The sequence below is a fragment of the Nyctereutes procyonoides genome, unplaced genomic scaffold, assembly GCF_905146905.1.
Source record: "Nyctereutes procyonoides isolate TBG_1078 unplaced genomic scaffold, NYPRO_anot_genome, whole genome shotgun sequence".
Classification (NCBI taxonomy): domain Eukaryota; kingdom Metazoa; phylum Chordata; class Mammalia; order Carnivora; family Canidae; genus Nyctereutes; species Nyctereutes procyonoides.
In genome coordinates this window covers 28,464,558-28,480,550 of record NW_026575044.1, presented here as the reverse complement: position 1 = coordinate 28,480,550, position 15,993 = coordinate 28,464,558, and the positions used below count along the sequence as shown (strand labels likewise).

Sequence of the window (15,993 nt, the reverse complement as noted above, 5' to 3'; positions counted from 1 at the left end):
AAAATTGAAGGATCATAGGGTAGATTCTCAGTGGTAGAGACAGACATGTGAGTATAAAAACAATAAAGTATGAATAAGATTTAAAATATTGCTTTAAAGCATAAATTTCATGTTTTCATAACTATTTGAAACACTAACTAGATTTTGAAAAGGACTGTGCTTGAATAAGTGTTCTCTTTTTTTTTTAAGATTATTTTTAAATTATCTCTATACCCACCCTCGGGCTTGAACTCACAAGTCTGAGATCAAGAGCTTCATGCTCTACTGACTGAGCCAGTCAGGTGCCCCTTGAATAAGTGTTCTATATAGAATTCTGCACTTGGTTTTTTAGAAGGATTTCTCTGGCAAGTCTTTATAATTGTGAATGTAGTAACAACCAAAAGATCAATAATCATTTCTCCTTAGTTCCAAAAACAAACAAACAAAAAACCTGTTTAAGAGGACTCTATTTATATTCCTTTTAAGAGCCTTTAAATTTATTTTTAAGTTTCAAAAATTCTATTTTTAACATTTTATTGGACTTAAAGTCTGAGATTTGTACAGTATGAGTCAATTATACATAATTCAATTATAACATCAAGCTACTGAATTTTATTGATTTACTGCTTGATAATTTGAATTTAATGCTTGTGTAATATCTGTAACTATAATATTTTAAACAATATATTGAGTCAAAGGAACTATTAAGCTTCTATTTTACTCATCTGATTTATATCCTCTAACATAAACCACAATGAGACATCAAGTCTCTACATGTAAGACCTAAATCATGACATCGCTGCTCAAACACTTTTGATATCTGTAATTCCCTATGAATTGAAGTCCAAACATTTTAACATGGCAATGGAGGCTTCCCATACTTCTTGCACCAGCCTACTTTTCCAATTTCATCTTTCACCATCCCCTACACTTTAGCTATTCTTGACTATGCAACACCCCCTGAGCATGCCTTTGATGAAACAACCTCTCCCATCACACCAACATCAAACATCTATAATTGTTTTATGGATGCCAAGGATTTGTAGAGCTAAGATACTATTTTAATGTTGTGTTGGTTGAGTATAGAAGCACCCTCTGTAACGGAAAAGGTGATACATGCGCTGAAGTATAAAGTCTTAAACACAATGTACTACTGTGAGACAAAACTGTACTATACATGAGAGTAATTATCTCCAAATTGGTATATGCACACCCCTGAGAATGTATGAGATAACCTACTGGGGTGAAGAATATTAAGCCTTATATGTATTTTGACCTCAGTTCTGTATTTTTATATTTTTGAATATATTTTAAAATGTGTTAATTATTGATACAGTAGTATATCTATGTAATTTATTAAAAATATATCTTCAGGGCATGTTAATTTTTGTTAACAATTAGAATACATTATTTTAAAAGTCTGGAGATCCAATCAAGAACTTTGGAATTCAACTGAAATGATTTCCATCTGAACTCTAACACTTTGAAGCTCTGTGACTTTAAAAAGTCACCTTAACTTAAACCATAATTTTCTAAAGTATATGTAATAAAAAGCAATAATAACCACAGGACTATTGCGAACATTAAAGGGGATATTTTCTTTAAAGTGATTAGCCCAACCCTTAACCAATCATAAGGACTTGACCAATGTAAGGCATTATCGTTACTAATTGTGTTATATTCAGAAAGAAGTATGTTCTTTGAAAAGTTCTGGATGAGGAGCAAAGTCACCAGTTTCTTAGCCTCAATGAGTGCATACTCTTGCACTGTTGGCAGTGCTAGAAAATGGTGCAACTGCTGTCAAAAATAGCATAGCTGTTTCTCAACAAAAAACAAACAAACAAAAAACAAAAATAGAGCTAATCCAGCAATCCCTCTTGTGGGTATATATCTTAAAGAATTGAAACTAGGATCTTGAGAAATATTTGCACACCCACGTTCATAGCAGCGCTATTCACAATATCCAGGAGGTTGAAGGAACCCAAAGATTAATCAACAGATGAGTAGATAAACAAAATGTGGTACATACTGACAATGGTATATTATTCAGCCTTTAAAAGGAAGGAAATTCTGTCATACGCTATAACATGGATGAATCTTGAGGACATTATGCTAAGTGAAATAAGTCAATCACAGAAAGTCAAATACTGTAGGATTCCAATTTTATATGAAGTATCTAACATAGTCATATACATAGAAACAGAAAGTAGAATGATGATTACCAGGGGCTGAAGGAAAGGGGGAAAGGGTGAAAATTATTATTTAATGAGTACAGAGCTTCAGTTTTACAATATAAAAAGGTTCTGGACATCTGCAGCATGTCTATACTTAATACTATTCAACTGTACATTTAAAAATGGTTAAGATAATTAATTTTATATTATGTATTTTTACCATAATTTAAATTAATTAATTAGATATATTTTGTGAAAAAAAATTCCCAAGATAGCTATGAAACTAGATATTGTGTGGTGGTAAATAAGAAGGGCCCATCATGTGGGGTCAGGCTGGGAAGTTTTTCATTTATTGCATTAATAGCAAGCACCAAGGATACATCACACATTATTCAAACACTAGAAATCAAATCCCCTCCTTCAAAGCTTTTGGGAAAATTACCAAACTACCATGCGATGGTCATTTGCTTAGTATGGTATAGTAAGAGTATAATGGATTCAAGACATATTCCAGTTTGTAGAACAACGGTATTCCGTTGAGTAGTGACTACAAAAGGGGAAGGGGGAAATCAAGAATGTCACACAGAATTTTTGCCTTTGATAGATGAACAAATTGCATTGCCACCCATGGAGAAAGGAAATTAAAAAAAATAAGAAAAGATAAACAAAATCAATAAACCTACAGCAAGACTCATCAAGAAAAAAAAAGAGAGGGGCCAAACAAAATCAGAAATGAAAAAGAAGTTACAAGTACTACAGAAATACAAAGGATTATGAAAGACTACTATGACCAATTATACAATAAAAAAAATTGGAAAGCTCAGAAGAAATTAACAAATTCCTAGAAACATACACTCTTTCAAGCCTGAATCAGGGAAGAAATAACAAAAGAAAATCTCAACAGACTGGTTACTGGTAATGAAATTGAATCAGTAATCACAAAACTCCCAATAAACAAAATTCCAGAACCAAAGAGCTTCAGAGATGAATTCTACTAAACATTTAAAGAAGAGTTAATACCTATCCTTCTCAAACTCCAAAAAATTAAGAGGAAAGAATGCTTGCAAGCTCATTCTATGAGGTCAGCATTACCCTGATATACAAACCACACAGATGCCACAAAAAATAATATTACGGGCCAATATTCCTGATGAAGACAGACACAAAAATATTCAACAAATTACTAGCAAACCAAACCCAACAATACATTTAAAGGATCATATACCATGATCAAGTGGGATTTATTCCAGGGATTCCAGGATAGTTCAAATCTGCAAATCAACATGATACACCACATTAAGAAAATGAAGGGTAAATATCATACAATTATCTCAAAGATGTAGAAAAAACATTTGACAAAATTCAGCATCCGCTTATGATAAAAATTCTCAACAAAGTCGGTAAACAGGGAATATATCCCAACATAATAAAGGCCATATTTGACAAACATACAGCTAATATAACATACTCAATGGTGAAAAGCCAGAAGTTTTTCCTCTAAGATCAGGAACAAGAAAAAAATGCCCATTCTCACCACTTTTATTCAACATAGTACTGGAAGTACTAGCCATAGCAATTAGATGAGAAAAAGAAACAAAAGACATCTAAATTAGAAAGAAGAAGAAGGAGGAGGAGGAGGAGGAGGAGGAGGAGGAGGAGGAGGAGGAGGAGAAGAAGAAGAAGAAGAAGAAGAAGAAGAAGAAGAAGAAGAAGGAGAAGAAGGAGAAGAAGGAGAAGAAGGAGAAGAAGGAGAAGAAGGAGAAGAAGGAGAAGGAGAAGGAGAAGGAGAAGGAAGGAAGGAAGGAAGGAAGGAGAAGAAATAGCAGATGACAAGGTACTATATACTGGAAACCCTAAAGCCTCCACCCCAAAACTATTTTAACTAATAAATGAATTCAGAACAGTGCAAGATAAAAAATTTATACACAGAAATCTGTCGTGTTTCTATACACCAATAACAAACTATCAGGAATAAATTAAGATAATAATCTCATTTACAATTGCATCAAAAAGAAGAAAATACCTACAAATAAATTTAATCAAGGAGATGAAAGATCTGTATTTTGAAAACTACAAGACACTGGTAAAATAAATTGAATATGGTACAAATGGAAAGATATTCCATGCTCGTGGATTGAAAGAATATTAAGATGCCCATACTACCCAAAGCAAAAGACTCTGAAGAGCTAAAGCAATCTTGAGAAAAAGAAAGAAAGCTGGAGGTATCACTCTCCTGGATTTCAAACTATACTGTAAAACTATGTAATCCAAACAGATGACACTGGCACAAAAACAAGTCATGTAGATCGTTGGAACAGGATAGAAAGCCCAGAAATAAACCCACGCTTATATGGTCTATTAATCTACCACAAAGGAGACAAGAATATGCAATGGGGAAGACAGCCTCTTCAGTAAATGGTGTTGGGAAAACTGGACAGCTACTTGCAGAAGAATCAAAATGGGCCACTTCCTTAGACCATACACAAACATAAATTCAAAATGGATTAAAGACTTAAATTAAGACCTGAAACCAGAAAACTCCTGGAAGAAAATCAAGACAGTAAACTTTTTGACATTTACTTTTTACAAAAATAAAAATAAACAAATGAGACATCAAACTAAAAATTAATAAATATTATTTTACAATAGCCAAGGTATGGAAGCTACCTGTTCACTGATAAATGAGTAAAGAAGATGTGTGGTGTATATCCATATATTTTCACACACACACATATATATGTGTATATATGTGTATATATATATATATACACAACATGCACATATAACACATACATATGTGTGTATGTATATATATATATAATCAAAGTGATCCGTGTGTGTATATATGTATATGTATACACATACATGCCCACATACCCAATGTAATAATATAACTCACCCATATAAAAAGAATAAATCTTGCCACTTGTGCCTACATGGATAGACCTAGAAGATATTATGTTAAATGAAATACATTAGACAAAGAAAGACAAATACTATATGATTTCACTTACATGTGGGTCCCCAAAACAAAAACAAATGAAGAAACAAAACAGAAATAGACTCAGATACAGAAAACAAACTGATGGTTGGCAGAGGAGAGGGAGATGGGAAGATGGATGAAAAGGACAAGGGGATTAAGAGATACAATCTTCCAAATATAAAATAAACAAGACATGGGGATATAATGCACAGCTTAGGGGATATAGTCAATAATAGTGTAACAACTTCATATAGTGACAGATGGTAACTAGACATCCTGGTGATCATTTATAATGTACATAAATATGAAATCATTATATTGGGGGATCCCTGGGTGGCGCAGTGGTTTAGCGCCTGCCTTTGGCCCAGGGCACGATCCTGGAGACCCGGGATCGAATCCCACGTCAGGCTCCTGGTGCATGGAGCCTGCTTCTCCCTCTGCCTATGTCTCTGCTCTGTCTCTCTCTCTCTCTCTCTCTCTCTCTCTGTGTGTGTGTGACTATCATAAATAAATAAAAAAAAATTAAAAAAAGAAATCGTTATATTGTATAGCTGAAGCTAATACAATATTATCAATTATTATTAAATTTTTAAAAAGATAATCCTTCAAATAGATAGGGATTACAACATAAATTCATGGCTCCATTTATTCAATACCATTTTTGTAAAGTAGCATTTGCTGTACACCAAACAATGGACATAAATGACAATAACTCTTATGAAAGGTAGACAGGGAGCAGAAAAAAAAGGCATATATTCCCAGGAATATTATTGTATAAAAGAGCCTCTAAATTTTTCAGATTGCCCATTAAATGATCCATGGACAAGTTGTTGTTTTAGTGCTTTCAATTTCTAAACAAAGGAGAGAAATACAGGTACATTTTTTTAAATAGGAGAAAATGTACCATTTTTCAGATTTCTGCTGTTTTCCTCTAAGTCCACAATATAATGTTAAATGTTACACTCAGTAATAAAAGAGAAAGGCAAATCAGTAAATGCTCCTTTTTCATAAAACTTTACTATATTAGCTTATAGAAATTATACTTATTAAAATCTATTGAATTTACCTTTTTTTCTGTTCCTCTTCCAATGTATAGTGCTAATAACTTTTTCCAAATCTTTCAAATTATTGCATAGTTTCAAATCATTTTAATTTGCCACCCTGAAATTATAATGAATGATCTCTGAACTGCCATTTATTCTGGGAACCAAATGTCTCATTGGTTCACTCTTTGAATGCTTAGCTGGATTTGGTCCCATACTAGGATAAATTGCAGTATAATTATTAAAAATGATAATACAAAAGGGAAAAAAGGTGTCAGCTTGGAAGACTTAGAATGAAGGAATGAAGAGAAGAAAAAAGTCATTTGGGGTTATGTTCAGTTTAAGGTGCTTAGGGATATCTTGGTAGAAACATCTAGTAGAAAGTATAAAATACAGATGTGACTCTCAAAAGATAGGCATTAAGTCACCATAACATAGACAGATGCAACTGAAGCCATGAACATAAATATAAGTACTCAGTGATAAAAGGAATTCAAAACATATCTCAGTGAAATTATTAATTTCAATGATAAGCAAACAATCCATGAAACTTGGGAAAAAATGTTTGCCTCAGAATTTTACGGAGCACACATATTATCAACAATATTCTAGAGGAAAGAGGGAAAAAAAGACAATATACCTAGTTAAGTTGTTCTTTAGTTATAAAGGCAAAGGTCAAATATTTTTAATTGAATATAAACCTCAAAAAATGGAACACATATTCCTTTCTTTAGAAAAAAAAAGGGGGATCCCTGGGTGGCGCAGCGGTTTGGCGCCTGCCTTTGGCCCAGGGTGAGATCCTGGAGACCCAGGATCGAATCCCACATCGGGCTCCCGGTACATGGAGCCTGTTTCTCCCTCTGCCTATGTCTCTGCGCCTCTCTCTCTCTCTCTCTCTCTCTCTCTCTGTGACTATCATAAATAAATAAAAATTTTAAAAAATTTAGAAAAAAAAAGAAGACTAGGAATTGTAGCCAACTAAGTAATGAATCTAATCAAAGAATTCAGAAAAAAAAAAAAACAGGTAAAAAAATGGATAAGCATTTAAATATGCTAAAGGAAAAACAGTCATGAGAACCTAATTACATACCGTAACAAAACCTTGACAATAAAAACAATTATATAATATAATGAATATAACACAATAAAATATATAATTATAATAAACCTAATATAAGAAGGGAGTAACAAAACAGTGAGAAGTGATATAGACTTACTCCTCATCTACCATTGGCGAGTCAATGATAAGAATGAAACTGGAATCTGTAGTTGAAAAAAGATGAATGTAATTCAATCTCTTAATGTGTTTCATAATCTTTTCTACTAATTTCAGGAACAAATACCTCTGAGAAGTATCTCTCTAATACCAATTTTTTGAATTGCATGTTTCTCTTTTTCTTTTGTTATATTTTGATGATATTATGTTTTATGTTTCTTGTTCAAATTAGCATATAATCACAATCCCAGTTTTGGAAAATTATGTCTTCCTGTCCATATCAATCATTATATCAATCAATCACTATACCTAATCTTATTTTGGCATATGTGTTTAGACAGACATCTATAATGATGCTCATAATTAGCTAATGGTTAAATCTCAATGTGGGATCTAATGTAATTTAAAATTTCTCTCCTTTTCACTTAGATTTTTTAAATAATGAAAATGTATCACTTTTACAAAATAAAGTCATTTTTATTTTCTAAAAAATAAATATTAGAATATACACATTCATAAAGATGTATCTTAACTACTTGTGGCAGTGTGAGCTTGAGTTTATAACATATACCTAATTATAATTACATCATGGTGTCCTTGCTTTCTTAATAATACTTAGAACAGCTTCTATTTTTTTAGCATTTACTATGTGCCAGACAGATACTACATATACTATATGCTTATGAATTATTAGTCTTATCTGAAACTACTTAGGCAAGTATTATTAGTGTCATTTAACAAGAAGAAACTTATTTAAATTTCCCCTTACACACAGCTATCATAAATGTCAAATCTAGTATCTAAATCTTCCTCTGGATCTGTACCCTGCCCACTATGCCTTGTTTCCTGCCATCTATGTTGTCCATGGAGTTTATTTTGTTATCCCAGGACTATCAAAATGAAAATAACCTAAAATACAGCAGATTCACTTTAATCTTTCCTAGTTAGATATAGGAAGTCTTAGCAAATCCAACAGCTATTAGTGAAAAGAGCTTCATGGTCTTGACATGGGATTGAAAACTCTCAGAAGTTCTGCTGCTACATCCCTGTATTTGCTTCTTGATCTTTCTCTATCCTATGCACAAAGTCTAGAGTGTAAAATCTTGAGAAGCAGGATCTCAGCTGGTTCAGAAGTTTATTGATGTAATATAAATGAGTGCTGAATTGCCCTGCCTGCCTCCCCTCCCCCACTATGCTTATTAACAAGACAAGGAAGACAGTGGAAAAGTCAAGCACCAGTATCTTAGGAAATATGTGTGGGCTACTCTTCACATATTAACAGGGTCTGATTTCCTCCATAAATTCAGGGAAGTTATCTTTACCAGCCCCTTGTGCCTAAATACTCATACCACACTGGACTCTTATAAGGGTATACCCACTATTCTTGACAACCTTAATTGGCACTGTATTAGGGTTTTGCCATTGATGAGTTATACCTTACAGCAATTCTCCAGGAACCACTAAAGTCCACTTATTTTTTTTAAGATTTTATTTATTATTCACAAGAGACAAAGAGACATAGGCAGAGGGAGAAGCAGTTTCCCTGTGAGGAGTCCAATGTGGGACTGGATCCCAGGACCCGGGATCATGTCCTGAGCCAAAGGCTCAACCACTGAGTCACCCAGGTGTCCCACTAAAGTCCACTTTTAAGCCATGTTTTTGAGACTCATGCTTGAGATCTATTTGACCCTCAAATACCTATATTACAGAGCTCCCCAAAATACCTAAGTGAAGAGGAGAAAAAAATGCATTGGTTGTCTACAGCAATGCCCATCTTGAAAGTATGGGAGATAAGCAAAACTATTATCACGATTTGCCTGTGTCAGAGATCTAAAGTATCCTAATGTGTAACTAGCATGTTCCTCAGTTTTGTGTTTCTGGAATTTCTGTAGCAAATTTCAGATCAAGGCCTAATATACATATGTGCCTCAGGCATGAAGTTAGGCCTGGTAGAAATGTATACTGACTCTTTACAGGCATTATTTTCTTCGCTCTTGATATAGCATAGAGAATTTGTAACCAAAACCATAGTCAGAGAACTAAAAAAAATCAGTGACTATTTATAAACCAGTCCATGAATATTCATTCTAATGACTATATAGTAATCAATTAGTATACACAGAAAGAACAATATGAAATCCGAGGCTGCAGATTGCAGAATTGAATAAATCCTCATTTTTAAATGACATAACTATAGATAATACATTTCCCTTCTGGATGAAAATTCATTTTATTTCCCCTGGTACAATACATATAAAGAAGAAATACACAAAAGGCAAAAATGGGACCTAAGTGTTCGTTCCTACATATACAGGTCAAGAAAGGCATTACTCACATAACTGGAGAGTAAACACTGCCTTGTTTGCTTAAGATTGAAAAATAAATAAAAATGTGAGTTTGTCGAATTTCCTAATGTTTTATACAGCACAGCAAGCCTTTAAAAATACACAATAATGCATTAATCCAGTAGTAGTGAAAGGTTTAATGAATTTTCTGGTTATTTCCCAAGTTTACCTTTCAAAATACCAAGTGGTATATATAATGTGTTGTGGTAAGTCGAATTATAAGTGTGATGCTTCAACTAAATCGTGGCCAAAACCAAAATGTCAATCAGGATGAAAAGCTTCTAAATACAAATTAAGCTGAAACTATCAAAAATATAAAACAGAGTAACCGTAGTGTTGCTGATTTAAAATGATCACTGATGAAACCTTTCCTATAATCAATAAGACATTTGCCGTATCTTTTTCAGAACTATCTTAAGTTACGCGTTACTTCGCCCTTTAAGCGTCCGAAAGCTTTAATGAAGGAACACGTAAAAATAACAGCAACAGGGTCAACACAACTTCAACGCAATGCTCAACAAAGTGCACGTGTGTGTGTAGACACACGAGCGTGCATGTGCTTGCAGACACACATGCAGATCCTACTCCAGACCTAAAATGGCTGAGTTGCAGGATGTTGTTGCTTGGTGACCAAACAGTATCTCCTCAGCCACAGAGTAATTTAAACAGTGACAGATACGTCCCCTCAGCTTTAGGCATGGCCAGGGCAAATATTAAAGGGTATGTTGATCTTTTCTAGTATTTCACATTTTCATTTGAAGTCAGTTGTCACCTGCTTGATTTTATCCTCAATTAAATTTAGATTTTAGGGGAAAGAGTATTTGCAAAGCTGCGGCTATCCTTTTAAAGAAAATAAGAGGTAGAACCCAGCTCCTTTCGTTCTGAAAGTCCTGTTTCAATTAAGTCTACGTGGTGTGTCTACTCTGTTCTGGTACAATCTCCCAGTTGCTATTTATCAGTCTCCCTTTCTTTCATTAAACATCAGCAGTTAATTAGCCCCAGCCTGTCCTCTTCCCTTCTCTCTGTCCCTTTTCAAGGTAGTAATGATGTTTAATTACCAGCAGCAGTGGGTTCTTGCAACATCAGGCGCAAACCTCTCTCACTGACAGCACAGCCAGCCGCAAACCCTCAAACCTCAAATAGCTGGAAAGATTCTCAGTCTATTTGAAATCACAGCACTTTATCTCAACCAAGCTACGCCTTTGACCTCAAAAAATATATATTTTCTGTCTTTCTGGTGACTGTACTCCCGCTATTATAAAGAAAACCTTATTTTTAAGGAAGAAATCATTGGAGATGCGGAGAAACACATGATAAAAGGGGAACCTTTTATTTATTTTTTAACTTGTTGAAATGATGATTGGCTGTCTTTCAGGGAAGGCGGAGCCTATAATTCTATGTAAGGAGCAGCATAAAATTTTCATAAAGAGCAACAGAAGAGTTCATGAATTAAAAACCTCTTCAACATTTCAAAACAGGCTTGAATGGAAGAGCGAAGCTCTTAAATACTACATGGAAACCACTATCTAAGAATATCACCTGATGAATTACATTTTCTCCCATAAATATATAGAATCTCTACTGAAAAGGGAAACATGTGTTACCTTATTATTAACCGTGGAGTTGTCATTCTACATTAGATGTCTTAGCAATAATTCTGTAACAACTCTGCATAAATTTTTGAATGAAAATACGGGTATCTGAACATGTGAATACTGGTTTGAATTACTGGCACCCATAGTTCTCCTAGTGCCTCTATAGCTGTTACACAATTTACGTTACTTAGAATTTTTAATTAATGTTTTTAAAGGTCACATCTGTTTATACACATAGTGGACGTGATCAAACCCCTGCACGTATAAATTGGACCAATACGCAAGTGAAGTTATCTGACAGGTAAACAGAGGAACTTGATTTTAACATAAAAGGAATGAACAACAAACTTCCCAGCTAGCAATTGTTTTTGAAAAACATACACAATAGTATTTAATAATATATAAGTAAACATACCTCAAATGATCATTTTACTTATTCAATTAGCCCAGTGGTGCCCCAAAGAAAATACATTCTTATGTTTTGAATCCCAATCTAAGTTATTTTTTAAAATCAGGGTAAGTTCCTTCTGATACAAATGAGTCAAAGCACTTCATTCTCTACAACAGACTTCTGGCTCATCCAGATGTAAATAAACCTCAGTTCTAATCCATAAGCGTCTAGTCCTCATTATTTAGTAAACCAAGACAGTAATCTCACCATTGTCTTTAGCAATGCCACGTTAAGGGAGAAGGCTGTGTTTATAGATCTATCTCCCAGAAAATTCCAACAATAGTACTTAAAAAAAAAAAGCAGAACTTTTATTTGTGTTTCTATTTCACCTTTATTTCCTCTTCCCATTTTCCAAATAAATTCCAAAAGAAATATACTTCCTTCAAACAACTATCCCTAATTAATCTTGGGAAACCATTAACTATTTTCCAAACCTACAAGAGTCCTCCAAAATAGTCCTCTGAAAAACCTTTCATGCACATATTTCCAATTTAATATACCTCCGCTTGAGACAGAAGAATAGCTTGCAAGACATCTCCTTCCTAGCATCCTCCAGGAATATTGCACGGGAAACAGTTGCCAGTAAGGGGGCGGGGTGGGGGGGGGAGTAGGAAAAGGAGCAAATGCTCAAGAAACCCCAAAGCCAGGCAAAAATGCAAAGGATGCCAAATACCCTCCCCCACCCCTGCTCCTAGGCGAGTACCCACCGTGGCAAGACGAAGAAAGAGGTCTTAGGGATCTGATCTGCAATCCTACTTGTAGCCCTCAGTTCCCATCTTCTCAAAAAGGAAATTGACGCTGCCGCCGCTGCCCAACCTCACAGGCTTGTGCCCTGCGAGGCTGGGATACACTAGGTTCTCGGCGCCCAGGACCTCGCTAGCTGCGCCCGGGCTTGCAGCCGCGTGGCCGTGAAACTAGAGCCATCCCAGAACCGGGAACACACACATACACCATTTGATTTGATCGCGCCCAAACCCATGTCTCTTTGTTGTTCATCATGTAGCTGCGGCTTTATTTACGAAAGGGGGAAGTGAGGAAGGGGATGGGGGGCGGGGAGGAGGAATCTCCAGGACCTTATCTGCAATCGAAATAGTCGTGGCAAGATCTCTGCGAGTGATCGAGGCGACGGGATAGCCCCGTGTCTCCCAGGCGAGGGTCTAACAATAAAACCTGATAGTGTCCGGGGGCGGGGGTGCGGGGGAGAGCAAGGAACGGGGGGGGAGGGGGACAGAACCCCACATCCCTGACTAGCGGCACAATCGGGCTTTGTGCCAATTAGGAGACACTGGAGACGATCGATCAGAATCGTCTGTTATCAGAGCGTGCGTCTGGGGTTCCAGCGTGGCCTTTCTGCTTGGTGGCGAGAGCGGGACACGCGCCCGGCGCCCGGCGCCCAGCGAAGGACCTGGGACAATGGGCCAACCCGAGGACGCGCGGGAGGCCGCCCGACGCGGGGATGGAAGCTCCGGCAGAGGGCTCAGGAGCCCGGAGGCGAGGAGGGCGGCGAGCTCCGAAGGTGCGCTGCCGCTTTAAAATAAAGGACCACAAAGACTCCACTGCGAGGGAAACGCGCCTGGTTAAGGCGAGCGGGGACGACTTGGGGAGGGGGCTGAGAAAGGTGGGGGGCACCCGAGCCAACGGTGGCTCACGGCTCCCCCTTTCTCCCCCCCCCCCGCCTCTCCCCTCCCCGCCGGCTGCTCCCGCAGACAAATAACAGAGGAAGGCGAGTCACTCACCGTGGTCTTGACCGGCACGTAAAGCACTTGCTTGGCGCAGCCGCCGCCCCCGCGGACCTCGTCCGGCTGGCCCAGCTGGAAGCCCTTCGATTTGACCCAGAATTTAAATTTGGCATTGTCCGTGGAGCTCGACTCGGAGCCGTTGAGGAGCTGGACGATCCGCTCGTATTTTTTACGGGTCACCGTCTTGGTCTTGCCTGAGTCCCCGTAAGTCCTGAGGCACCAGTCCTGGAACTGGCGGTACATGTCGCGCTCGCTCTCCATGTTCCCCGCTCCCGGCCGCCGGCCGGATGCTCCCAGCGCACTTCGCACCTGTTCACCCCGGGCTCATGAAAAATGCAGCCCCGGCCACGATGTAGGGACGCGAGGTCCCGGCCGCCGCCGGAGCCTGCCTCGGGTTGGGGGGCGGGGGGGTGGGGGGGGACGGGGAGAGGGGAGGAGGGTCCGGCTGGGCACCAGCAATCAATGCCCTGTGCTACCAAGTCTCTGGTTCATTCGTAATTGCAACGGATGTCTCGGACGCTTGTCTCGGACGCTTTTCCTCGTCCTCTTGGTGATGGGTCTCTTTAATATTGTGTGACTAGGACCATCCCAACAGCATCTGGCCCGGAGGACCGGGGTTTTAAATAATTAAAATCCCATTCCTTGGTTTATTAAAAAAAAAAATCCCAATATTGACTTGGGGTGGTCCCTGGACGCCTCGCCCCGGGGCTGTGTCCGGGGCAGGGCAGGTGGAGCGCTGCGCCGCCTCCCCGCGCGCGCCCCAGAAGCTTCCCCAGCCGCTGGCCCCACCGTCCAGGAGGCGAGCGCTGCGCCTCTCTCGAAAGCAGCCTCCGGGGCCGAGCGCCTGCGAGCGCCTGCGAGCGCCTGCGAGCCCCGCAGGGAGGGCACCCAGGTCCCCGGGCTCTCCTTCCTCCAGGGTCCCGTTCCGCTTCGGCCTTCCCTGCGTGGGGCGTCCAGGGACTAGAAAGAGAGAAAGTTCTTACCTGTCATGTTGTTAAGCCTATCAAATCCTGCTACACAGGAAACCTTTAAGGTATTTTCTAAAAAAATGGTTTAAAATGTCATTTCTTCATAGGCATGTAGGCTAAATTCCAGCCCTGCAGGTAGGTTCCAGGAGTTAAGTCCCAGAATTAGCAAAACATTCACGGATATTATTTGGCCATAGTTCTATAGGAAAGACTGTGATACCCCCAAACAGATATCCGTTCCAGGGGGGATGTGGGTAAACGAAGGCAGGCCGCTGGCGGCGGGTATCCCGGATAATGATGGGGTCCCCAGACAGGACTCCTCTGGTTTCTGCTGAACTGGGTACAAGGCATAGAAGTAAGTTTATAATGCAGATGCTTAAAACCCTTTGCGTGAGATTAAAATCTAGAGAGAGATGATTTTCCCCTTGCTTGGTTACAGTTTGCAGTACACACAGGAGGTTTCGTATGTCTATTTTCCCCCTGCCACGTCACGGACACCCCTCCACTGCTCAGAGTAGCCAAATATGAGTTCCTCTGGACGATTTTTCTCAAGCAAATGAAATCAGCGGCTCCTCCATTGAGGATTTCCACCCGTTTGTTACAGAGCTGGAAACAGGGGAGTTCCCATCCTCCTCGCGCTGCGATTGCGGCCGCTCCTCTTTATTCTACTCTCTCTGCGGAGGCCCGCGCCCGTCCCGGGAGGCGGCTGTGCCCGAGAGGCGGCCCGACCAGTGCCCCGCGCCGGGTCCGCGTCCCGGCCCACCTTCGCCCCTCGTCGTCGTCTCCCAGACGAAAGCCCCGAATGGGAACGCGGAGTGTTTGTACCCACTGCGCCGCAGCTGGTCCCGGCACTTGCAAAATGGTCAGTGGCTCCCGCTCGGCCAGGCTGAGTGTGTGCGTGTCTGTGAGCAAGGGAGCGAGGGTGTGCGGTGTGCGGGGGGTGCGCTGTGTGTGCGCGCGTCTCCGGGAAGGTCTCGCGGCGGCTGGAGCCGGGACTGACAGCCCGGGCGGAGCGCGAGCAGCTCCACACACTAAACCTCTCGCCTCTCCCCTCACCCCCACCCCTCCCACTCCCCTCTCCTCCCACCCCCCCCCCTCCCTGGCCCCTTCCAAGCTCTCTGATTGGCCAATGGGACAAAAGTTTCTGTGGAGACGGCTGGGCGCTGACGTCACGGGCAGAATTGTCCCATTTAGGGATCCCGGGGGCAGTGCGCATGCTGCAGGCTGCAGGTTAGAGGCAGGAGGAGGTAGCAGCGGGCGCGGCGGCAGCCAGGTGGCGGAAAGGAGCACTCAGCATCCAGGTGGGGGGACGACTCCAGCAGGGTTTCCATGGAGATTCCTCTGGGTCTAGCCTAAAAACAGCAGATCAGCTGACACCATTAGCTCAGGACCTAATTACTGCTTATTGGAGCAACAAATGAGGGAGAGGGCCAGCTGCAAAGGAAGAGTTTCTATCCTCCCCCACCACCCCCCGCACACATACACACGCCATCTCCTCCT

At 39.9% G+C, this 15,993-nt stretch overlaps 1 protein-coding gene across 2 annotated transcripts in view; it reads right to left on the bottom strand.

The window, feature by feature from the left end:
* Positions 1–13,858, bottom strand: part of NOL4 (nucleolar protein 4) — a 400,678-nt gene extending 386,820 nt beyond the window's left edge. For both annotated transcript variants that reach the window (XM_055324042.1, XM_055324043.1), the window contains exon 1: positions 13,523–13,858. In XM_055324042.1, coding sequence (XP_055180017.1) covers positions 13,523–13,786 — 264 coding nt within the window. In that variant the 5' untranslated portion in view covers positions 13,787–13,858. The remainder of the gene's footprint in view (positions 1–13,522) is intronic.
* Positions 13,859–15,993: the final 2,135 nt, after the last annotated feature.